Source organism: Pseudophryne corroboree, chromosome 2 (assembly GCF_028390025.1).
Source record: "Pseudophryne corroboree isolate aPseCor3 chromosome 2, aPseCor3.hap2, whole genome shotgun sequence".
Lineage (NCBI taxonomy): Eukaryota > Metazoa > Chordata > Amphibia > Anura > Myobatrachidae > Pseudophryne > Pseudophryne corroboree.
The window spans coordinates 9,422,067-9,448,634 of record NC_086445.1 but is presented as its reverse complement, the minus strand read 5'-3'; the positions used below and the strand labels follow the sequence as shown (position 1 = coordinate 9,448,634).

The 26,568-nt window shown below is 41.6% G+C and overlaps 1 protein-coding gene across 2 annotated transcripts in view; it reads left to right on the top strand.

Annotated features, from left to right (window-relative positions):
• Nucleotides 1-1,514: 1,514 nt before the first annotated feature.
• The window catches only part of LCMT2 (leucine carboxyl methyltransferase 2), an 850,582-nt gene continuing 825,528 nt past the window's right edge, over nt 1,515-26,568 (top strand). For both annotated transcript variants that reach the window (XM_063950787.1, XM_063950788.1), the window contains exons 1-2: nt 1,515-1,593; nt 20,383-20,438. In XM_063950787.1, coding sequence (XP_063806857.1) covers nt 20,412-20,438 — 27 coding nt within the window. In that variant the 5' untranslated portion in view covers nt 1,515-1,593; nt 20,383-20,411. The remainder of the gene's footprint in view (nt 1,594-20,382; nt 20,439-26,568) is intronic.

Below are 26,568 nucleotides of genomic sequence, written 5' to 3'. Positions count from 1 at the left end.
AGAGGTCATGTTGGGAGGTATGACATAGGTATGAGCACTTGGTCAGTATTAGGGTACAGCACAGGTGATGGTAATCATACAGTAAGAGGGAAGTGCAGTAGCAGAGCACTGTGTCCTCCTGGAGAGGTCATGTTGGGAGGTATGACATAGGTATGAGCACTGGGTCAGTATTAGGGTACAGCACAGGTGATGGTAATCATACAGTAAGAGGGAAGAGCAGGAGCAGAGCATTGTGTCCTCCTGGAGAGGGTCATGTTGAGAGGTATGACATAGGTATAAGCGCTGGGTCAGTATTAGGGTACAGTACAGGTGATGGTAATAATACAGTAAGAGGGAATAGCAGGAGCAGAGCATTGTGTCCTCCTGGAGAGGGTCATGTTGGGAGGTATGACATATGTATGAGCACTGGGTCAGTATTACGGTACAGTACAGGTGATGGTAATAATACAGTAAGAGGGAATAGCAGGAGCAGAGCATTGTGTCCTCCTGGAGAGGTCATGTTGGGAGGTATGACATAGGTATAAGCGCTGGGTCAGTATTAGGGTACAGTACAGGTGATGGTAATAATACAGTAAGAGGGAATAGCAGGAGCAGAGCATTGTGTCCTCCTGGAGAGGGTCATGTTGGGAGGTATGACATAGGTATGAGCACTGGGTCAGTATTAGGGTACAGCACAGGTGATGGTAATCATACAGTAAGAGGAAAGAGCAGGAGCAGAGCATTGTGTACTCCTGGAGAGGTCATGTTGGGAGGTATGACATATGTATGAGCACTGAGTCAGTATTAAGGAACAGCATAGGAGATGGTAATTATACAGGAAGAGCAGGAGCAGAGCATTGTGTCCTCCTGGAGAGGTAATGTTGGGAGGTATGACATAGTTATGAGCACTGGGTCAGTATTAGGGTACAGCACAGGTGATGGTAATCATACAGTAAAAGGGAAGAGCAGGAGCAGAGCATTGTGTCCTCCTGGTGAGGTCATGTTGGGAGGTATGACATAGGTATGAGCACTGGGTCAGTATTATGGTACAGCACAGGTGATGGTAATCATACAGTAAGAGGGAAGAACAGGAGCAGAGCATTGTGTCCTGAAGAGAGTCATGTTGGGAGGTATGACATAGGTATGAGCACTGGGTCAGTATTAGGGTACAGCACAGGTGATGGTAATCATACAGTAAGAGGGATGAGCAGGAGCAGAGCATTGTGTCCTACTGGAGAGGGTCGTGTTGGGAGATTTATGTGTGTGCTATATAAATAACTGGTAATAAATGAATAAACAGCTAAGAATAAGGGGACTAGGGCAAAAGGGAGCAATAACAGGATTTTTTTTGGGAAAGATGGATAATTAGGGTGATAAAGATTAGGAGGGTGGAGGAAGGGAAAGAGTAAAACCTGCAAGATCTGACAAGGCGTAAAATCATAGTAAATAGACTCCAGAATAGAAGGTGGAATTGATGCAGTACACAAGTTCCACCACTAGATGCCACCATTCCCTGCTTCTTACAGGTAGGAACTTTCCTACACACGGGAACCATACTAGCAGACTTGTTTATATACGAGCCCATTTTCTGTGGGCACTGGTGTCCTGAGTGGGGTAAGCAACAAACTTCTTCTAATAATATTATAATAATGCTCTGTATCATAAATCTTACTCAGTAATAGTATGTGTGTACTGTACCTCACTGGTAATACTCTATATTGTACCTCACTGGTAATACCCTATACTGTACCTCACTGGTAATACTCTACACTGCACCTCACTGGTAATACTCTCTACTGTACCACACTGGTAATACTGTACCTCACTGGTAATACTCTATACTGTACCTCACTGGTAATACTCTATATTGCACCTCACTGGTAATACTCTCTACTGTACCTCACTGGTAATACTCTCTACTGTACCTCACTGGTAATACTCTCTACTGTACCTCACTGGTAATACTGTACCTTACTGGTAATACTCTATACTGTACCTCACTGGTTATACTCTATACTGTATCTCACTGGTAATACTGTACCTCACTGGTAATACTCTCTACTGTACCTTACTGGTAATACTCTCTACTGTACCTCACTGGTAATACTCTCTACTGTACCTCACTGGTTATACTCTATACTGTACCTCACTGGTAATACTCTCTACTGTACCTCACTGGTAATACTCTATACTGTACCTCACTGGTAATACTGTACCTCACCGGTGATACTCTCTATTGTACCTCACTGATAATACTCTCTACTGTACATCACTGGTAATACTGTACCTCACCGGTGATACTCTCTACTGTACATCACTGGTAATACTGTACCTTACTGGTAATACTCTCTACTGTACCTTACTGGTAATACTCTCTACTGTACCTCACTGGTTATACTCTATACTGTACCTCACTGGTAATACTCTCTACTGTACCTCACTGGTAATACTCTATACTGTACCTCACTGGTAATACTGTACCTCACCGGTGATACTCTACTGTACCTCACTGGTAGTACTCTCTACTGTTCCTCACTGATAATACTCTCTACTGTACCTCACTGGTAATACTGTACCTCACTGGTAATACTCGATACTGTACCTCACTGGTAGTACTCTCTACTGTACCTCACTGATAATACTCTCTACTATACCTCACTGGTAATACTGTACTTCACTGGTAATACTCTATACTGTACCTCCCTGGTAATACTCTATATTGCACCTCACTGGTAATAATGTACCTAATTGGTAATACTCTATACTGTACCTCACTGGTAATAATGTACCACACTGGTAATACTCTATACTCTACCTCACTGGTAATACTCTATATTGCACCTCACTGGTAATAATGTACCTCACTGTTAATACTATATACTGTACCTCACTGTTAATACTATATACTGTACCTCACTGATAATACTCTATACTGTACCTCACTGGTATTACTATATACTGTACCTCACTGGTAATACCCTATAATGTACCTCACTGGTAACACTCTATACTGTACCTCACTGGTAATTCTGTACTTCTCTGGTAATACGCTATACTGTACCTCACTGGTAATACTCTACTTTACCTCACTGGTAATACTCTATACTGTACCTCACTGGTAATGTACCTCACTGGTAATACACTATACTGTACCTCACAGGTAATACTGTACCTCACAGGTAATACTATATACTGTACCTCACTGGTAATACTCTCTATACTGTACCTCACTGGTAATACTCTATAGAGTATTACCAGTGAGGTACAGTATTACCAGTGAGGTACAGTATAGAGTATTACCAGTGAGGTACAGTATAATGTACCTCACTGGTAACACTGTACCTCAATGGTAATACTATATACTGTACCTTACTGGTAATACAATATACTGTACCTCACTGATAATACTCTGTACTGTACCTCACTGGTATTGCTATACACTGTACCTCACTGGTAATACCCTATAATGTACCTCACTGGTAATACTGTACCTCACTGATAATACTCTATACTATACCTCACTGGTAATACTCTATATTGCACCTCACTGGTAATAATGTACCTCATTGGTAATACTCTATACTGTACCTCACTGGTAATACTGTACCTCACTGGTAATACTCTATACTGTACCTCACTAGTAATACTGTACCTCACTGGTAATACCCTATACTGTACCTCACTGGTAATACTCTATACTGTACCTCACTGGTAATACTCTATACTGTACCTCACTGGTAATTCTCTATATTGCACCTCACTGGTAATAATGTACTTCACTGGTAATACTCTATACTGTACCTCACTGGTAATACTATATACTGTACCTCACTGATAATACTCTATACTGTACCTCACTGTTATTCCTATATACTGTACCTCACTGTTTATACCCTATAATGTACCTCACTGGTAATACTCTATACTGTACCTCACTGGTAATTCTGTACCTCACTGGTAATACTCTATACTGTCCCTCACTGCTAACTCTGTACCTCACTGGTAATATGCTATGCTGTACCTCACTGGTAATACTCTATACTGTACATCATTGGTAATACTGTACCTCACTGATAATACTCTACTGTACCTCACTGGTAATACTCTATACTGTACCTCACTGATAATACACTATACTGTACCTCACATGTAATACTATATACTGTACCTTACTGGTAATACTCTCTATACTGTACCTCACTGGTAATACTGTATAGAGTATTACCAGTGAGGTACATTATAGAGTATTACCAGTGAGGTACAGTATTACCAGTGAGGTACATTATAGAGTATTACCAGTGAGGTACAGTATTACCAGTGAGGTACATTATAGAGTATTACCGGGTACAGTATAATGTACCTCACTGGTAACACTGTACCTCACTGGTAATACTATATACTGTACCTTACTGGTAATACTATATACTGTACCTCACTGATAATACTCTATACTGTACCTCACTGGTATTACTATATACTGTACCTCACTAGTAATACCCTATAATGTACCTCACTGGTAATACTGTACCTCACTGATAATACTCTCTACTGTACCTCACTGGTAATACTCTCTACTGTACCTCACTGGTAATACTCTCTACTGTACCTCACTGGTAGTACTCTCTACTGTACCTCACTGATAATACTCTCTACTGTACCACACTGGTAATACTGTACCTCACTGGTAATACTCTATATTGCACCTCACTGGTAATACTCTCTACTGTACCTCACTGGTAATACTCTCTACTGTACCTCACTGGTAATACTGTACCTTACTGGTAATACTCTGTACTGTACCTCACTGATAATACTCTCTACTGTACCTCACTGGTTATACTCTATACTGTACCTCACTGGTAATACTGTACCTTACTGGTAATACTCTCTACTGTACCTTACTGGTAATAATCTCTACTGTACCTCACTGATAATATTCTCTACTGTACCTCACTGGTAATACTGTACCTTACTGGTAATACTCTATACTGTACCTTACTGGTAATACTCTCTACTGTACCTCACTGGTAATACTGTACCTCACTGGTATTACTCTATACTGTACCTCACTGGTAATACTCTATACCAGGCCTGGCCAACCTGTGGCTCTCCAGATGTAGTGAAACTACACATCCCAGCATGCCCTGCCACAGTTTTAGCATTCCCTAATAGCAAAACTGAGGCAAAGCATGATGGGACTTGTTGTTTTACAACAGCTGGAGAGCCACAGGTTGGCCAGGCCTGCTCTATACTGTACCTCACTGGTAATACTGTACCTGACCTGTGATACTCTCTACTGTACCTCACTGGTAGTACTCTCTACTGTACCTCACTGATAATACTCTCTACTATACCTCACTGGTAATACTCTATACTGTACCTCACTGGTAATACTCTATATTGCACCTCACTGGCAATAATGTACCTAATTGGTAATACTCTATACTGTACCTCACTGGTAATAATGTACCACACTGGTAATACTCTATACTCTACCTTACTGGTAATACTCTATACTGTACCTCCCTGGTAATACTCTATATTGCACCTCACTGGTAATAATGTACCTCACTGTTAATACTATATACTGTACCTCACTGATAATACTCTATACTGTACCTCACTGGTATTACTATATACTGTACCTCACTGGTAATACCCTATAATGTACCTCACTGGTAACACTCTATACTGTACTTCACTGGTAATTCTGTACTTCTCTGGTAATACGCTATACTGTACCTCACTGGTAATACTCTACTTTACCTCACTGGTAATACTCTATACTGTACCTCACTGGTAATGTACCTCACTGGTAATACACTATACTGTACCTCACAGGTAATACTGTACCTCACAGGTAATACTATATACTGTACCTCACTGGTAATACTCTCTACACTGTACCTCACTGGTAATACTCTATAGAGTATTACCAGTGAGGTACAGTATGACCAGTGAGGTACATTATAGAGTATTACCAGTGAGGTACAGTATAATGTACCTCACTGGTAACACTGTACCTCACTGGTAATACTATATACTGTACCTTACTGGTAATACTATATACTGTACCTCACTGATAATACTCTATACTGTACCTCACTGGTAATACTCTATATTGCACCTCACTGGTAATAATGTACCTAATTGGTAATACTCTATACTGTACCTCACTGGTAATACTGTACCTCACTGGTAATACTCTCTACTGTACCTTACTGGTAATGATCTCTACTGTACCTCACTGATAATACGCTCTACTGTACCTCACTGGTAATACTGTACCTTACTGGTAATACTCTATACTGTACCTTACTGGTAATACTCTCCACTGTACCTCACTGGTTATACTCTATACTGTACCTCACTGGTAATACTCTATACTGTACCTCACTGGTAATACTGTACCTCACCGGTGATACTCTCTACTGTACCTCACTGGTAGTACTCTCTACTGTTCCTCACTGATAATACTCTCTACTGTACCTCACTGGTAATACTGTACCTCACTGGTAATACTCTCTACTGTGCCTCACTGATAATACTCTCTACTATACCTCACTGGTAATACCGTACCTCACTGGTAATACTCTATACTGTACCTCACTGGTAATACTCTATATTGCACCTCACTGACAATAATGTACCTAATTGGTAATACTCTATACTGTACCTCACTGGTAATAATGTACCACACTGGTAATACTCTATACTGTACCTCACTGGTAATACTCTATACTGTACCTCCCTGGTAACACTCTATATTGCACCTCACTGGTAATAATGTACCTCACTGTTAATACTATATACTGTACCTCACTGTTAATACTATATACTGTACCTCACTGATAATACTCTATACTGTACCTCACTGGTATTACTATATACTGTACCTCACTGGTAATACCCTATAATGTACCTCACTGGTAACACTCTATACTGTACCTCACTGGTAATTCTGTACTTCTCTGGTAATACGCTATACTGTACCTCACTGGTAATACTCTACTTTACCTCACTGGTAATACTCTATACTGTACCTCACTGGTAATGTACCTCACTGGTAATACACTATACTGTACCTCACAGGTAATACTGTACCTCACAGGTAATACTATATACTGTACCTCACTGGTAATACTCTCTATACTGTACCTCACTGGTAATACTCTATAGAGTATTACCAGTGAGGTACATTATAGAGTCTTACCAGTGAGGTACAGTATTACCAGTGAGGTACATTATAGAGTATTACCAGTGAGGTACAGTATAATGTACCTCACTGGTAACACTGTACCTCACTGGTAATAATATATACTGTACCTTACTGGTAATACTATATACTGTACCTCACTGATAATACTCTATACTGTACCTCACTGGTATCACTATATACTGTACCTCACTGGTAATACCCTATAATGTACCTCACTGGTAATACTGTACCTCACTGATAATACTCTATACTGTACCTCACTGGTAATACTCTATATTGCACCTCACTGGTAATAATGTACCTAATTGGTAATACTCTATACTTTACCTCACTGGTAATACTGTACCTCACTGGTAATACTCTCTACTGTACCTTACAGGTAATAATCTCTACTGTACCTCACTGATAATACTCTCTACTGTACCTCACTGGTAATACTGTACCTTACTGGTAATACTCTCTACTGTACCTCACTGGTTATACTCTATACTGTACCTCACTGGTAATACTCTCTACTGTACCTCACTGGTAATACTCTATACTGTACCTCACTGGTAATGTACCTCACTGGTAATACACTATACTGTACCTCACAGGTAATACTGTACCTCACACGTAATACTATATACTGTACCTCACTGGTAATACTCTCTATACAGTACCTTACTGGTAATACTCTATAGAGTATTACCAGTGAGGTACATTATAGAGTATTACCAGTGAGGTACAGTATTACCAGTGAGGTACATTATAGAGTATTACCAGTGAGGTACATTATAATGTACCTCACTGGTAACACTGTACCTCACTGGTAATACTATATACTGTACCTTACTGGTAATACTGTACCTCACTGGTAATACTCTATACTGTACCTCTCTAGTAATACTGTACCTCACTGGTAATACCCTATACTGTACCTCACTGGTAATACTCTATACTGTACCTCACTGGTAATACTCTATACTGTACCTCACTGGTAATTCTCTATATTGCACCTCACTGGTAATAATGTACTTCACTGGTAATACTCTATACTGTACCTCACTGGTAATACTATATACTGTACCTCACTGATAATACTCTATACTGTACCTCACTGTTATTCCTATATACTGTACCTCATTGTTAATACCCTATAATGTACCTCACTGGTAATACTCTATACTGTACCTCACTGGTAATTCTGTACCTCACTGGTAATACTCTGTACTGTACCTCACTGCTAACTCTGTACCTCACTGGTAATATGCTATGCTGTACCTCACTGGTAATACTCTATACTGTACCTCACTGATAATACTCTACTGTACCTCACTGGTAATACTCTATACTGTACCTCACTGGTAATGTACCTCACTGGTAATACACTATACTGTACCTCACAGGTAAAACTGTACCTCACAGGTAATACTATATACTGTACCTCACTGGTAATACTCTCTATACTGTACCTCACTGGTAATACTCTATAGAGTATTACCAGTGAGGTACATTATAGAGTATTACCAGTGAGGTACAGTATTACCAGTGAGGTACATTATAGAGTATTACCAGTGAGGTACAGTATAATGTACCTCACTGGTAACACTGTACCTCACTGGTAATACTATATACTGTACCTTACTGGTAATTCTATATACTGTACCTCACTGGTATTACTATATACTGTACCTCACTGGTAATACCCTATAATGTACCTCACTGGTAATACTGTACCTCACTGATAATACTCTATACTGTACCTCACTGGTAATACTCTATATTGCACCTCACTGGTAATAATGTACCTCATTGGTAATACTCTATACTGTACCTCACTGGTAATACTGTACCTCTCTGGTAATACTCTATACTGTACCTCACTGGTAATACCCTATACTGTACCTCACTGGTAATACTCTATACTGTACCTCACTGGTATTACTATATACTGTACCTTACTGGTAATACTCTATATTGCACCTCACTGGTAATAATGTACCTCACTGGTAATACTCTATACTGTACCTCACTGGTAATACTATATACTATACCTCACTGATAATACTCTATACTGTACCTCACTGTTATTCCTATATACTGTACCTCACTGTTAATACCCTATAATGTACCTCACTGGTAATACTCTATACTGTACCACACTGGTAATTCTGTACCTCACTGGTAATACTCTATACTGTACCTCACTGCTAACTCTGTACCTCACTGGTAATATGCTATGCTGTACCTCACTGGTAATACTCTATACTGTACCTCATTGGTAATACTGTACCTCACTGATAATACTCTACTGTACCTCACTGGTAATACTCTATACTGTACCTCACTGGTAACTCTATACTGTACCTCACTGGTAATACCATATACTGTGCCTCACTGTTAATACTGTACCTCACTGGTAATACTCTATACTGGTAATACTGTGCCTTACTGGTAATACTTTATACAGTACCTCACTGGTAATACTGTACCTCACTGGTAATAGCCTATACTGTACCTCACTGGTAATATCCTATACTGTACCTCACTGGTAATTCCCTATACTGTACCTAGCTGGTAATACTCTATACTGTTCTTTGCTAATAATACTCTCTACTTTACCTCACTGGTAGTACTCTCTACTGTGCCTCACTGGTAGTACTCTCTACTGTACCTCACTGGTAATACTACTATATACTATACCTCACTGATAATACTACTGTATACTGTACCTCAATGGTTTTACTATATACTGTACCTTACTGGTTATACCCTATAATGTACCTCACTGGTAATACTCTCTACTGTACCTCACTGATAACACTTTATACTACTGTACCTCACTGGTAATAATGTACCTCACTGGTAATACCCTATACTGTACTTCGCTGGTAATATTCTATACTGTACTTTGCAGGTAATACTCTATACTGTACTTAACTGATAATACTATATACTGTACCTCACTTGTAATACTACTATATACTGTTCCTCACTGATAATACTCTATACTGTACCTCGCTGGTATTACTATATACTGTACCTCACTGGTAATACTCTATAATGTACCTCACTGGTAATACTCTGTACTGTACCTCACTGGTAGTACTCTGTACTGTACCTCACTGGTAGTACTCTGTACTGTACCTCACTTTTAGTACTCTGTACTGTACCTAGCTGGTAGTACTCTGTACTGTACCTCGCTGGTAGTACTCTGTACTGTACCTCGCTGGTAGTACTCTGTACTGTACCTCGCTGGTAGTACTCTGTACTGTACCTCGCTGGTAGTACTCTGTACTGTACCTCGCTGGTAGTACTCTGTACTGTACCTCGCTGGTAGTACTCTGTACTGTACCTCGCTGGTAGTACTCTGTACTGTACCTCGCTGGTAGTACTCTGTACTGTACCTCGCTGGTAGTACTCTGTACTGTACCTCGCTGGTAGTACTCTGTACTGTACCTCGCTGGTAGTACTCTATATTGCACCTCACTGGTAATAATGTACCTAATTGGTAATACTCTATACTGTACCTCACTGGTAATAATGTACCACACTGGTAATACTCTATACTCTACCTCACTGGTAATACTCTATACTGTACCTCCCTTGTAATACTCTATATTGCACCTCACTGTTAATAATGTACCTCACTGTTAATACTATATACTGTACCTCACTGTTAATACTATATACTGTACCTCACTGATAATACTCTATACTGTACCTCACTGGTATTACTATATACTGTACCTCACTGGTAATACCCTATAATGTACCTCACTGGTAACACTCTATACTGTACCTCACTGGTAATTCTGTACTTCTCTGGTAATACGCTATACTGTACCTCACTGGTAATACTCTACTTTACCTCACTGGTAATACTCTATACTGTACCTCACTGGTAATGTACCTCACTGGTAATACACTATACTGTACCTCACAGGTAATACTGTACCTCACAGGTAATACTATATACTGTACCTCACTGGTAATACTCTCTATACTGTACCTCACTGGTAATACTCTATAGAGTATTACCAGTGAGGTACAGTATTACCAGTGAGGTACAGTATAGAGTATTACCAGTGAGGTACAGTATAATGTACCTCACTGGTAACACTGTACCTCAATGGTAATACTATATACTGTACCTTACTGGTAATACAATATACTGTACCTCACTGATAATACTCTGTACTGTACCTCACTGGTATTGCTATACACTGTACCTCACTGGTAATACCCTATAATGTACCTCACTGGTAATAATGTACCTCACTGATAATACTCTATACTATACCTCACTGGTAATACTCTATATTGCACCTCACTGGTAATAATGTACCTCATTGGTAATACTCTATACTGTACCTCACTGGTAATACTGTACCTCACTGGTAATACTCTATACTGTACCTCACTAGTAATACTGTACCTCACTGGTAATACCCTATACTGTACCTCACTGGTAATACTCTATACTGTACCTCACTGGTAATACTCTATACTGTACCTCACTGGTAATTCTCTATATTGCACCTCACTGGTAATAATGTACTTCACTGGTAATACTCTATACTGTACCTCACTGGTAATACTATATACTGTACCTCACTGATAATACTCTATACTGTACCTCACTGTTATTCCTATATACTGTACCTCACTGTTTATACCCTATAATGTACCTCACTGGTAATACTCTATACTGTACCTCACTGGTAATTCTGTACCTCACTGGTAATACTCTATACTGTCCCTCACTGCTAACTCTGTACCTCACTGGTAATATGCTATGCTGTACCTCACTGGCAATACTCTATACTGTACATCATTGGTAATACTGTACCTCACTGATAATACTCTACTGTACCTCACTGGTAATACTCTATACTGTACCTCACTGATAATACACTATACTGTACCTCACATGTAATACTATATACTGTACCTTACTGGTAATACTCTCTATACTGTACCTCACTGGTAATACTGTATAGAGTATTACCAGTGAGGTACATTATAGAGTATTACCAGTGAGGTACAGTATTACCAGTGAGGTACATTATAGAGTATTACCAGTGAGGTACAGTATTACCAGTGAGGTACATTATAGAGTATTACCAGTGAGGTACAGTATAATGTACCTCACTGGTAACACTGTACCTCACTGGTAATACTATATACTGTACCTTACTGGTAATACTATATACTGTACCTCACTGATAATACTCTATACTGTACCTCACTGGTATTACTATATACTGTACCTCACTAGTAATACCCTATAATGTACCTCACTGGTAATACTCTCTACTGTACCTCACTGGTAATACTCTCTACTGTACCTCACTGGTAATACTCTCTACTGTACCTCACTGGTAGTACTCTCTACTGTACCTCACTGATAATACTCTCTACTGTACCACACTGGTAATACTGTACCTCACTGGTAATACTCTATATTGCACCTCACTGGTAATACTCTCTACTGTACCTCACTGGTAATACTCTCTACTGTACCTCACTGGTAATACTGTACCTTACTGGTAATACTCTGTACTGTACCTCACTGATAATACTCTCTACTGTACCTCACTGGTTATACTCTATACTGTACCTCACTGGTAATACTGTACCTTACTGGTAATACTCTCTACTGTACCTTACTGGTAATAATCTCTACTGTACCTCACTGATAATATTCTCTACTGTACCTCACTGGTAATACTGTACCTTACTGGTAATACTCTATACTGTACCTTACTGGTAATACTCTCTACTGTACCTCACTGGTAATACTGTACCTCACTGGTATTACTCTATACTGTACCTCACTGGTAATACTCTATACCAGGCCTGGCCAACCTGTGGCTCTCCAGATGTAGTGAAACTACACATCCCAGCATGCCCTGCCACAGTTTTAGCATTCCCTAATAGCAAAACTGAGGCAAAGCATGATGGGACTTGTTGTTTTACAACAGCTGGAGAGCCACAGGTTGGCCAGGCCTGCTCTATACTGTACCTCACTGGTAATACTGTACCTGACCTGTGATACTCTCTACTGTACCTCACTGGTAGTACTCTCTACTGTACCTCACTGATAATACTCTCTACTATACCTCACTGGTAATACTCTATACTGTACCTCACTGGTAATACTCTATATTGCACCTCACTGGCAATAATGTACCTAATTGGTAATACTCTATACTGTACCTCACTGGTAATAATGTACCACACTGGTAATACTCTATACTCTACCTTACTGGTAATACTCTATACTGTACCTCCCTGGTAATACTCTATATTGCACCTCACTGGTAATAATGTACCTCACTGTTAATACTATATACTGTACCTCACTGATAATACTCTATACTGTACCTCACTGGTATTACTATATACTGTACCTCACTGGTAATACCCTATAATGTACCTCACTGGTAACACTCTATACTGTACCTCACTAGTAATACTGTACCTCACTGGTAATACCCTATACTGTACCTCACTGGTAATACTCTATACTGTACCTCACTGGTAATACTCTATACTGTACCTCACTGGTAATTCTCTATATTGCACCTCACTGGTAATAATGTACTTCACTGGTAATACTCTATACTGTACCTCACTGGTAATACTATATACTGTACCTCACTGATAATACTCTATACTGTACCTCACTGTTATTCCTATATACTGTACCTCACTGTTTATACCCTATAATGTACCTCACTGGTAATACTCTATACTGTACCTCACTGGTAATTATGTACCTCACTGGTAATACTCTATACTGTCCCTCACTGCTAACTCTGTACCTCACTGGTAATATGCTATGCTGTACCTCACTGGTAATACTCTATACTGTACATCATTGGTAATACTGTACCTCACTGATAATACTCTACTGTACCTCACTGGTAATACTCTATACTGTACCTCACTGATAATACACTATACTGTACCTCACATGTAATACTATATACTGTACCTTACTGGTAATACTCTCTATACTGTACCTCACTGGTATTACTATATACTGTACCTCCCTGGTAACACTCTATATTGCACCTCACTGGTAATAATGTACCTCACTGTTAATACTATATACTGTACCTCACTGTTAATACTATATACTGTACCTCACTGATAATACTCTATACTGTACCTCACTGGTATTACTATATACTGTACCTCACTGGTAATACCCTATAATGTACCTCACTGGTAACACTCTATACTGTACCTCACTGGTAATTCTGTACTTCTCTGGTAATACGCTATACTGTACCTCACTGGTTATACTCTACTTTACCTTACTGGTAATACTCTATACTGTACCTCACTGGTAATGTACCTCACTGGTAATACACTATACTGTACCTCACAGGTAATACTGTACCTCACAGGTAATACTATATACTGTACCTCACTGGTAATACTCTCTATACTGTACCTCACTGGTAATACTCTATAGAGTATTACCAGTGAGGTACATTATAGAGTCTTACCAGTGAGGTACAGTATTACCAGTGAGGTACATTATAGAGTATTACCAGTGAGGTACAGTATAATGTACCTCACTGGTAACACTGTACCTCACTGGTAATAATATATACTGTACCTTACTGGTAATACTATATACTGTACCTCACTGATAATACTCTATACTGTACCTCACTGGTATTACTATATACTGTACCTCACTGGTAATACCCTATAATGTACCTCACTGGTAATACTGTACCTCACTGATAATACTCTATACTGTACCTCACTGGTAATACTCTATATTGCACCTCACTGGTAATAATGTACCTAATTGGTAATACTCTATACTTTACCTCACTGGTAATACTGTACCTCACTGGTAATACTCTCTACTGTACCTTACAGGTAATAATCTCTACTGTACCTCACTGATAATACTCTCTACTGTACCTCACTGGTAATACTGTACATTACTGGTAATACTCTCTACTGTACCTCACTAGTTATACTCTATACTGTACCTCACTGGTAATACTCTCTACTGTACCTCACTGGTAATACTCTATACTGTACCTCACTGGTAATGTACCTCACTGGTAATACACTATACTGTACCTCACAGGTAATACTGTACCTCACACGTAATACTATATACTGTACCTCACTGGTAATACTCTCTATACTGTACCTTACTGGTAATACTCTATAGAGTATTACCAGTGAGGTACATTATAGAGTATTACCAGTGAGGTACAGTATTACCAGTGAGGTACATTATAGAGTATTACCAGTGAGGTACATTATAATGTACCTCACTGGTAACACTGTACCTCACTGGTAATACTATATACTGTACCTTACTGGTAATACTGTACCTCACTGGTAATACTCTATACTGTACCTCTCTAGTAATACTGTACCTCACTGGTAATACCCTATACTGTACCTCACTGGTAATACTCTATACTGTACCTCACTGGTAATACTCTATACTGTACCTCACTGGTAATTCTCTATATTGCACCTCACTGGTAATAATGTACTTCACTGGTAATACTCTATACTGTACCTCACTGGTAATACTATATACTGTACCTCACTGATAATACTCTATACTGTACCTCACTGTTATTCCTATATACTGTACCTCACTGTTAATACCCTATAATGTACCTCACTGGTAATACTCTATACTGTACCTCACTGGTAATTCTGTACCTCACTGGTAATACTCTGTACTGTACCTCACTGCTAACTCTGTACCTCACTGGTAATATGCTATGCTGTACCTCACTGGTAATACTCTATACTGTACCTCATTGGTAATACTGTACCTCACTGATAATACTCTACTGTACCTCACTGGTAATACTCTATACTGTACCTCACTGGTAATGTACCTCACTGGTAATACACTATACTGTACCTCACAGGTAAAACTGTACCTCACAGGTAATACTATATACTGTACCTCACTGGTAATACTCTCTATACTGTACCTCACTGGTAATACTCTATAGAGTATTACCAGTAAGGTACATTATAGAGTATTACCAGTGAGGTACAGTATTACCAGTGAGGTACATTATAGAGTATTACCAGTGAGGTACAGTATAATGTACCTCACTGGTAACACTGTACCTCACTGGTAATACTATATACTGTACCTTACTGGTAATTCTATATACTGTACCTCACTGGTATTACTATATACTGTACCTCACTGGTAATACCCTATAATGTACCTCACTGGTAATACTGTACCTCACTGATAATACTCTATACTGTACCTCACTGGTAATACTCTATATTGCACCTCACTGGTAATAATGTACCTCATTGGTAATACTCTATACTGTACCTCACTGGTAATACTGTACCTCTCTGGTAATACTCTATACTGTACCTCACTGGTAATACCCTATACTGTATCTCACTGGTAATACTCTATACTGTACCTCACTGGTATTACTATATACTGTACCTTACTGGTAATACTCTATATTGCACCTCACTGGTAATAATGTACCTCACTGGTAATACTCTATACTGTACCTCACTGGTAATACTATATACTATACCTCACTGATAATACTCTATACTGTACCTCACTGTTATTCCTATATACTGTACCTCACTGTTAATACCCTATAATGTACCTCACTGGTAATACTCTATACTGTACCACACTGGTAATTCTGTACCTCACTGGTAATACTCTATACTGTACCTCACTGCTAACTCTGTACCTCACTGGTAATATGCTATGCTGTACCTCACTGGTAATACTCTATACTGTACCTCATTGGTAATACTGTACCTCACTGATAATACTCTACTGTACCTCACTGGTAATACTCTATACTGTACCTCACTGGTAACTCTATACTGTACCTCACTGGTAATACCATATACTGTGCCTCACTGTTAATACTGTACCTCACTGGTAATACTCTATACTGGTAATACTGTGCCTTACTGGTAATACTTTATACAGTACCTCACTGGTAATACTGTACCTCACTGGTAATAGCCTATACTGTACCTCACTGGTAATATCCTATACTGTACCTCACTGGTAATTCCCTATACTGTACCTAGCTGGTAATACTCTATACTGTTCTTTGCTAATAATACTCTCTACTTTACCTCACTGGTAGTACTCTCTACTGTGCCTCACTGGTAGTACTCTCTACTGTACCTCACTGGTAATACTACTATATACTATACCTCACTGATAATACTACTGTATACTGTACCTCAATGGTTTTACTATATACTGTACCTTACTGGTTATACCCTATAATGTACCTCACTGGTAATACTCTCTACTGTACCTCACTGATAACACTTTATACTACTGTACCTCACTGGTAATAATGTACCTCACTGGTAATACCCTATACTGTACTTCGCTGGTAATATTCTATACTGTACTTTGCAGGTAATACTCTATACTGTACTTAACTGATAATACTATATACTGTACCTCACTTGTAATACTACTATATACTGTTCCTCACTGATAATACTCTATACTGTACCTCGCTGGTATTACTATATACTGTACCTCACTGGTAATACTCTATAATGTACCTCACTGGTAATACTCTGTACTGTACCTCACTGGTAGTACTCTGTACTGTACCTCACTGGTAGTACTCTGTACTGTACCTCACTTTTAGTACTCTGTACTGTACCTAGCTGGTAGTACTCTGTACTGTACCTCGCTGGTAGTACTCTGTACTGTACCTCGCTGGTAGTACTCTGTACTGTACCTCGCTGGTAGTACTCTGTACTGTACCTCGCTGGTAGTACTCTGTACTGTACCTCGCTGGTAGTACTCTGTACTGTACCTCGCTGGTAGTACTCTGTACTGTACCTCGCTGGTAGTACTCTGTACTGTACCTCGCTGGTAGTACTCTGTACTGTACCTCGCTGGTAGTACTCTGTACTGTACCTCGCTGGTAGTACTCTGTACTGTACCTCGCTGGTAGTACTCTGTACTGTACCTCGCTGGTAGTACTCTACTGTACCTTACTGGTAATACCCTATAATGTACCTCACTGGTAATACCCTATACTGTACCTCACTGGTAATACCCTATACTGTACCTCACTGGTAATACTGTACCTCGCTGGTAATACTCTATACTGTATTTTGCTGTTAATGCTGTATACTGTTCCTCACTGATAATCCTATATACTGTACCTCACTGGTAATACTATATACTTTACCTCACTGGTAATACTACTATATACTGTACCTCACTGATAATACTCTTTACTGTACCTCACTGGTATTACTATATACTCTACCTCACTGGTAATACTCTCTACTGTACCTCACTGGTAGTACTCTACTGTACCTCACTGGTAATACTATATACTGTACCTCACTGGTAATACTACTATATACTGTACCTCACTGGTAATACTGTACCTCGCTGGTAATACTCTATACTGTATTTCACTGTTAATACTCTATACTGTTCCTCACTGATAATACTATATACTGTACCTCACTGATAATACTATATACTGTACCTCACTGGTAATACCAATTGCCACATGCGACGTGGGGGTCACTTTTGGACACACGGGATTAATCAAACATCTTCAGCTGCCACCAGCAAAGACTTTTCAACGTATTACGGACGTTGCAGACGTCTTTAGCTTAACCTGTCACACACACACTGCAATACTTAGAAAAGTAGGTAGACGTGAGCCACACAGGCCCTGAGTTCATAAGAATCACAGAATCAGAACTAAAATTAGAATTTTTATTTCAAGAATATTTCAGAGCTTTAGTCACAAAGATTATTAAGAATATTTTAAATACACACAGAATACAGCAATCTCAATAAATTAAAGGAATTAAAACATACAGAAAACCTAGCTCACTTACTCAAACAAATTTAGGTATTTCTGCTTTGGGGGATTTCACAGAATAACTCGGGTTATCTCCAACAGTGTTGAGTCCCCAAGAGATCACATTTTCTGTCCCCATGAGGGAGACAGATATAGACTTCAGCTCCAGCAGGCCCCCTCCCTTGGGATTTGTAACTACTTCCCTGCTGGACACTACACATACACCAGGTTTACATACTTGGTGCTTGGCAAAAGGCAGGGGGAGGGGGTGTAGCCCAAAGGCATACTGTAGGAATCTCTTTCAAAGAGAGTGAGCTCTGGGTGTCACATCTTCCTAAGCCTGGAGTTGTGGATTTCAAGTTTTAGAGGTTTACGACATTAGCCAGGAAATACGATTCCTGGCCATTCCAATCAGGACATTGTGGTCACACTTCCCTGGTCTGTTTACAAAGCCCCCCTGTTGACATAACAAATGAATTGGGCTTATTAGACTTCAATGTCCAGAGTTTAGCAATATCTGCTTTTGATGTAGAAATGCAATCTCCTTTTACAACTTTATGTCAGGGTCCCCGGCCACAGATTATTTATATTTTGGACAATATACTATTCTCCCTCTTATCAGTATTTATAACCTCTGGTCTGGTCATTGCACATGTCATACTTTATGGTCTGCAGATCTCCCCCAGCCTAGATGTATGGAGGTTAAATGCATGACATTGCCTGTCAGCCATTTTGTCACATCTAAGCTGAAAGAATACAACATTATATATATGTACAGTCACTTGAAAACATTATTGGTGATTATTCCTGCAGGTAATCGCCACACCTTAGATCACATATAATTTGTGATCCTCCTTTCGGTATTTAAACATGACACTATCCATGGTAGGGGAGCGAGGCATAATGGGACTGCGGGGAACTATTTGTATGAATGACTGGATGTGGGTCTGAGGATTCCTGTTAGTGCAGTGAAAGACCGCATGTCCTAACGGGCCTGCCCACTTCCTGTAGCTCAGAAAACATGCTACAGCGATTTGTGGGGCAGATGTATTAACCTGAAGAAGGCATAAGAAAGTGATAAACCAGTGATAAATGCAAGGTGATAAATGCACCAGCCAATCAGCTCCAATATGTAAATGAACAGTTAGGAGCTGATTGGCTGGTGGGTTTATCACCTTGCACATATCACTGGTTTATCACTTCCTTATGCCATCTCCAGGTTAATACATCTGCCCCAATAACTGATGATGACCGATGCTGTATAATATGTAGATGTGTAATGTGGTAAAGATTTTCTTTAGCCATTTTTTATATATTTTATGCTTACAGATACGAAGAGCGCACTGGTGGCGGAACACATGGAGAATATGAAGAGAAATGCATGCGTGAGTCCTCACATGACTACTTTCTGCTCCTAACAGATATTATTGAGCACTGGAAATGGAAGTTTCTCCTTCACGGTCCACAGGATATCCACAGGATAACATTGGGATATGATGTAGCGACAGCGAATTGGCACCGACGATCAAAGCTTTCAGCCTCCCAGAATGCAACGGGCCAGTCCCCTATAACTCCCCCCCCCCCCTTCACCCCCCTGGCTCAGGCAAATCAGTGTTTTGTTTGGTGCGGCAGGAGCCGGACTATGATCATTGGGCTGCTGGTTTTTAGCAGCCATAAGCTTTTTATAATTGTATTTTTATAGTCTTACTTTTTTCTAAGCGATCTTTCTAAACAGCGTCTTATATGTACCTTAGAGTCGCTCCAACAATTCTCCGCCAGGTCGCGACACCGCTTACCAACGTGTACAGTGCTGTTTCGGTGGGCGTCTGTGTAGGATGTACTAGCAGGTCCAGCAGACATTACCAGGCTGTGGCCGAGCACGCGGAGAAGGTAAGGCATCAATTCCACTTAGCAGGGGAAACGCAAGACACACCCGCACTGTTTTGGGTGGAGACTACCAAACAGTTGCTGACGCGGCTGCCACCTAGAGTGCATCAGCGCTAGGCCCCAAGGATCATAGGCTCCAGGGGTAGTATCAGTCCACGATCCCTGGGGTTGATGGCAGCAGTGGGGAGGGAGACGCTCCCCTGGTCACCCCTCCCCCAGGTTCATGACCAGTTTCCTCCGAGTTTCCTGCTATAAAATGTTTTCCCGCTATCGTCTGAGACGCTGTGTATCTAAGGGGCACAGTCGCAGCATAGGCGGCTGTATAATTGGTGCGTCGGTGTTCACTGTAGGTTCACGGGGTGGTTGTGTACACTACTAGCATCTGGATCCACTCAGCGTTCACTAACGTATTGATCGATCCTGGAAGCGGGGTGAAGTCTCCCTTTATCCCACTCTCCTGAGCCGGGTAATACAGCACTAAGGGGGTTATTCCGAGTTGATTGCTAGTTGCCGTTGTTCGCAGCGCAGGGATGAGGCTAAACATCGGCATTTCTGCGCATGCGTATGCACCGCAATGCGCGTGCGCGACGTACGGGTAAAAAGTCCTTTGTGGTTTTGCAAAGGATCAAGCAAGGTTTTTGTTTGCACTGTCGAACGCAGGAAGATTGACATGAAGGGGGCGTTTCTGGGTGTCAACCGACCGTTTTCAGGAAGTGCTTAGTAAAACACAGGGGTGTTGGGGAAGACGCAGCCGTGGCTGGGCGGACGCTGGGCGGGTGTGTGACGTCAAAAGCCAAACCCCTCCGTCGTTCGAATCAATGCACAGGAAGAGTAACTACAGGGCTGGTCTTGTTTTGCACAAAAAGATTTTGCAGGCGCTCTGCTGCACAAGCGTTCGCACTTCTGCAAAGCTAAAATACACTCCCCAGTGGGCGGCGACAATGCGTTTGCACGGCTGCTAAAAACAGCTAGCGAACGAACAACTCTGAATGACCCCCTAAGTCTCTACCTACCTTTGGTACGAATAGTTGGATAAATGCCTGATGCATATGAGTCTGTAAACTATAGCTGCTGTTTCTTTTGCTGGAGCAACTGAATACGTCTAAACTCCTATATAAGGTAATGCAGTAATATGTTTCTCCTACATACTTGAAATGTATCTGTTGTTGAATATGTGCTTATATTGCTTATTATAATAATGTGTAACCTGTGACTGGTTGCTAGTGTGATTGCTGAGTTTACTATTTCTGTCAGTTTTTCTGTGTATTCCGATCCTCAATGCTGGTGCAGAGCAGGGAGGGATCGGATTGTATGTCACTTTTTACCAAGTTAAAGTGATTTCAGTCACAAATTGTGTAGTTAACACTGTACATGTATGTGTGATTTATTTATCATGTCTAAGAGAGGCAAATGTGAAGAGGATACACTCTCCACACAAGCATCAACACTCATTTCATGTTTATCATGCAAAATTGGGTTAACCTCTCAGGATCTGGTTCAAAATGGATTACGTGCAAATTGTTTTAGCTTTCACCAAGGCCTCCTGATTAATCCGAGGCAGGCACAGGTTCAAGTTGAATCCACATGGGCTATCTTTGCACAGACATTATCCAGTATAGCTGAACAGATAATGCCAGCTCCTATACCAGGGATAAGTTACCCTATTAACCCTTACATGCAATATTCCACCTGGGGTTTATCAGATCCAGTACAGGAATCGGCAGCCTCTCAACAAAAACAGTCCGAAAGGCCGGTGGTCTACACATGTTCAGATGAGGACTCATCGGAGGATGATGACTCGTCTCACTCCGGGTCTGCATACAGAGACATAGAGGAAGGTCTCAGCTCAGTAACATACCTGAGCTAATTAGTACTATGAAAGCCATTCTGTCCTTAGAGGAGGCAGCAGAACCTTTGTTAAAAATAATTCACCTGTGTTTAAACGTCCCAAAACAGTTAGGACTGAATTTCCTGGGTCAGACAAGCGGACGGAATTTATGCAAGAAGTTTAGAATTCCAAGAAATGGAATTCCCATTATCCTCTTCCAGCTGGGGACTGTTTTATAGGGAGGCAGTCAATTGACTGCCTGTCAGGATCCCGGCGGTCAGGATACCGATGCCAAAATCCCGACACCAGCTGAAATACCGGCGGTCGGAGTCCTGACCGCTGGCTGGTTAACCCCTCTTGGACGGTGGTCCTCACCACCACCTGGAGGGGAATAGAAACCTGTGGCAACCGAAGCATGGTGAGCGCAGCGAGCCTGCGTGGAGACATGCTGCGCTCACCCCCGGAATCCCGGCTGTCGGGCACCCGGCATCTGTCTCCTGTCCGCCGGGGTCCTGACCGCCGGGATCTCGCACTGATCCCGTTTAAAAAAGGGATGTGGTTCCCAAAGTAGATACCCATGTAATTCGTTTGGTGCGAAAATCTACATTAATAAATGATGTTACGGATAGGAAAATAGATGGTTTTCTAAAAACCAGTTTCTCCATAAGACCAGCCAGCTTCAGCTTGGATCGCAAAAGCAGCGGCAGCCTGGGTTGGCGTATTGGAGGATGATCTTTCATTGGCATCTAGAGAGCAAAAGTCCCATATTGCACATATCAAACAAGCGGCTATTTTTATGGAAGAAGCATCCTTGGATATGGGTACAATTGCCTCTCAGGCATCCTCCTCAGCAGTAGCAGCTCGCAGAGCAGTTTGGCTACGTACATGGAAAGCTGACTCCGTATCCAAGAAGGTTCTGGAGTCTTTGCCTTTACTGGAGATATTCTTTTTGGTAAAGAATTAAACAGTATTTCTGTAACGTCCTAGTGGATGCTGGGGACTCCGTAAGGACCATGGGGAATAGACGGGCTCCGTAGGAGACATGGGCACTTTAAGAAAGAATTTAGATTTTGGTGTGCTCTGGCTCCTCCCTCTATGTCCCTCCTCCAGACCTCAGTTTGAATCTGTGCCCGGATGAGCTGGGTGCTGTTCAGTGAGCTCTCCTGAGCTTGCTGTAAGAAAGTATTTTGTTAGGTTTTTTATTTTCAGGGAGCTCTGCTGGCAACAGACTCCCTGCATCGTGGGGCAGAGGGGAGAGAAGCAGCCCTACTCTCTGAAGATAGGTCCTGCTTCTTAGGCTACTGGACACCATTAGCTCCAGAGGGATCGTACACAGGATCTCACCCTCGTCGTCCGGTCCCAGAGCCGCGCCACCGTCCCCCTCGCAGAGCCGGAAGACAGAAGCCGGGTGAGCATGAGAAACAAGAAGACTTCGAAATCGGCGGCAGAAGACTCCGTTCTTCACTGAGGACAGCACTGCAGCTGTGCGCCATTGCTCCCACACACACACCTCACATACTCCGGTCACTGTAAAGGTGCTGGCATACTCTCTCTCTGTCTCTCCAAAGGGCCTTGTGGGGGAACTGTCTTCAAAAAGAGCATTCCCTGTGTGTGTGTGGTGTGTCGGTACGCTTGTGTCGACATGTTTGATGAGGAAGGCTATGTGGAAACAGAGCGGGAGCAAATGAATGTGGTGTCTCCGCCGACGGCGCCGACACCTGATTGGATGGATATGTGGTAGGTTTTAAATGATAATTTCTTGCATAAAAGGTTGGAAAAAGCTGAAGCCTTAGGACAGTTAGGGTCTCGGCCCGTGCCTGATCCTATGTCGCAGAGGCCGTCAGGGTCTCAGAAGCGCCCACTATCCCAAATTGTTAACACAGATACCGACATGGATTCTGATTCCAGTGTCGATTACGATGATGCAAAGTTACAGCCAAAATTGGCTAAAGCCATCCGCTACATGATTATAGCAATTAAGGATGTGTTGCACATCACAGAGGAAACCCCAGTCCCTGACAAGAGGGTTCATATGTTTGGGGAAAAAAGGCAAGAGGTGACATTTCCCCCTTCACACGAGCTAAATGAGTTATGTGAAAAGGCTTGGGAATCTCCAGATAAAAAACTGCAGATTTCCAAACGGATTCTTATGGCATATCCTTTCCCGCCAACGGACAGGTTACGCTGGGAATCCTCCCCTATGGTGGACAAAGCTTTAACACGCTTATCCAAGAGGGTAGCCCTGCCGTCACAGGATACGGCTACCCTCAAAGATGCTGCGGATAGAAAGCAAGAGAGTACTCTGAAGTCCATTTATATACATTCAGGTACCTTACTGAGGCCGGCAATCGCGTCGGCTTGAGTGTGTAGTGCTGTAGCAGCATGGACGGACACCCTGTCTGAGTAACTTGATACCTTAGACAAGGATACTATATTGATGACCCTGGGGCATATTAAAGATGCTGTCCTATATATGAGAGATGCTCAAAGAGACATTAGTCTACTGGGTTCTAGAATAAATGCTATGTCGATTTCTGCCAGAAGGGTCCTGTGGACTCTGCAATGGACAGGTGATGCCGACTCAAAAAGGCATATGGAGGTTTTACCTTACAAGGGTGAGGAATTGTTTGGGGAGGGTCTCTCGGACCTGGTCTCCACAGCTACTGCTGGAAAGTCAAATTTTTTGCCATATGTTTCCTCACAACCTAAGAAAGCACCGTATTACCAAATGCAGTCCTTTCGATCACAGAAAAGCAAGAAAGTCTGAGGTGCGTCCTTTCTTGCCAGGAGCAGGGGTAGAGGAAAGAAGCTGCACAACACAGCTAGTTCCCAGGAACAGAAGTCCTCCCCGGCTTCCACAAAATCCACCGCATGACGCTGGGGCTCCACAGGCGGAGCTAGGCCCGGTGGGGGCGCGTCTCCGAAATTTCAGCCACAAGTGGGTTCACTCCCAGTTGGATCCCTGGGCAATAGATATTGTGTCTCAGGGATACAAGCTGGAATTCGACGAGATGCCCCCTCACCGATACCTCAAATTGGCCCTGCCAGCTTCCCCCCTCGAGAGGGAAATAGTGTTAACTGCAATTCACAAATTGTATCTTCAACAGGTGGTGGTCAAGGTTCCCCTCCTTCAACAAGGAAGGGGTTATTATTCGACTATGTTTGTAGTACCGAAACCGGACGGTTCGGTCAGACCCATATTGAATTTAAATCCCTGAACATATACCTGAAAAGGTTCAAGTTCAAGATAGAATCGCTCAGAGCGGTCATCGCAAGCCTGGAAGGGGGGATTTTATGGTGTCTCTGGACATAAAGGATGCATACCTTCATGTCCCCATTTATCCACCTCATCAGGCGTACCTCAGATTTGTGGTACAGGATTGTCATTACCAATTTCAGACGTTGCCGTTTGGCCTCTCCACGGCACCGAGAATATTTACTAAGGTAATGGCGGAAATGATTGTACTCCTGCGGAAGCAGGGGGTAACAATTATCCCATACTTGGACGATCTCCTCATAATAGCGAGGTCAAGAGAGCAGTTGCTGATCAGCGTAGCACGTTCTCTGGAAGTGTTAGGGCAACACGGCTGGATTCTAAATATTCCAAAGCCGCAGTTGATTCCTACGACTCATCTGCCTTTCCTGGGCATGATTCTGGACACAGACCAGAAAAGGGTTTATCTCCCGATAGAGAAAGCTCAGGAACTCATGACACTGGTCAGAAACCTATTAAAACCAAAACAGGTGTCAGTGCATCACTGCACTCGAGTCCTGGGAAAGATGGTGGCATCATACGAGGC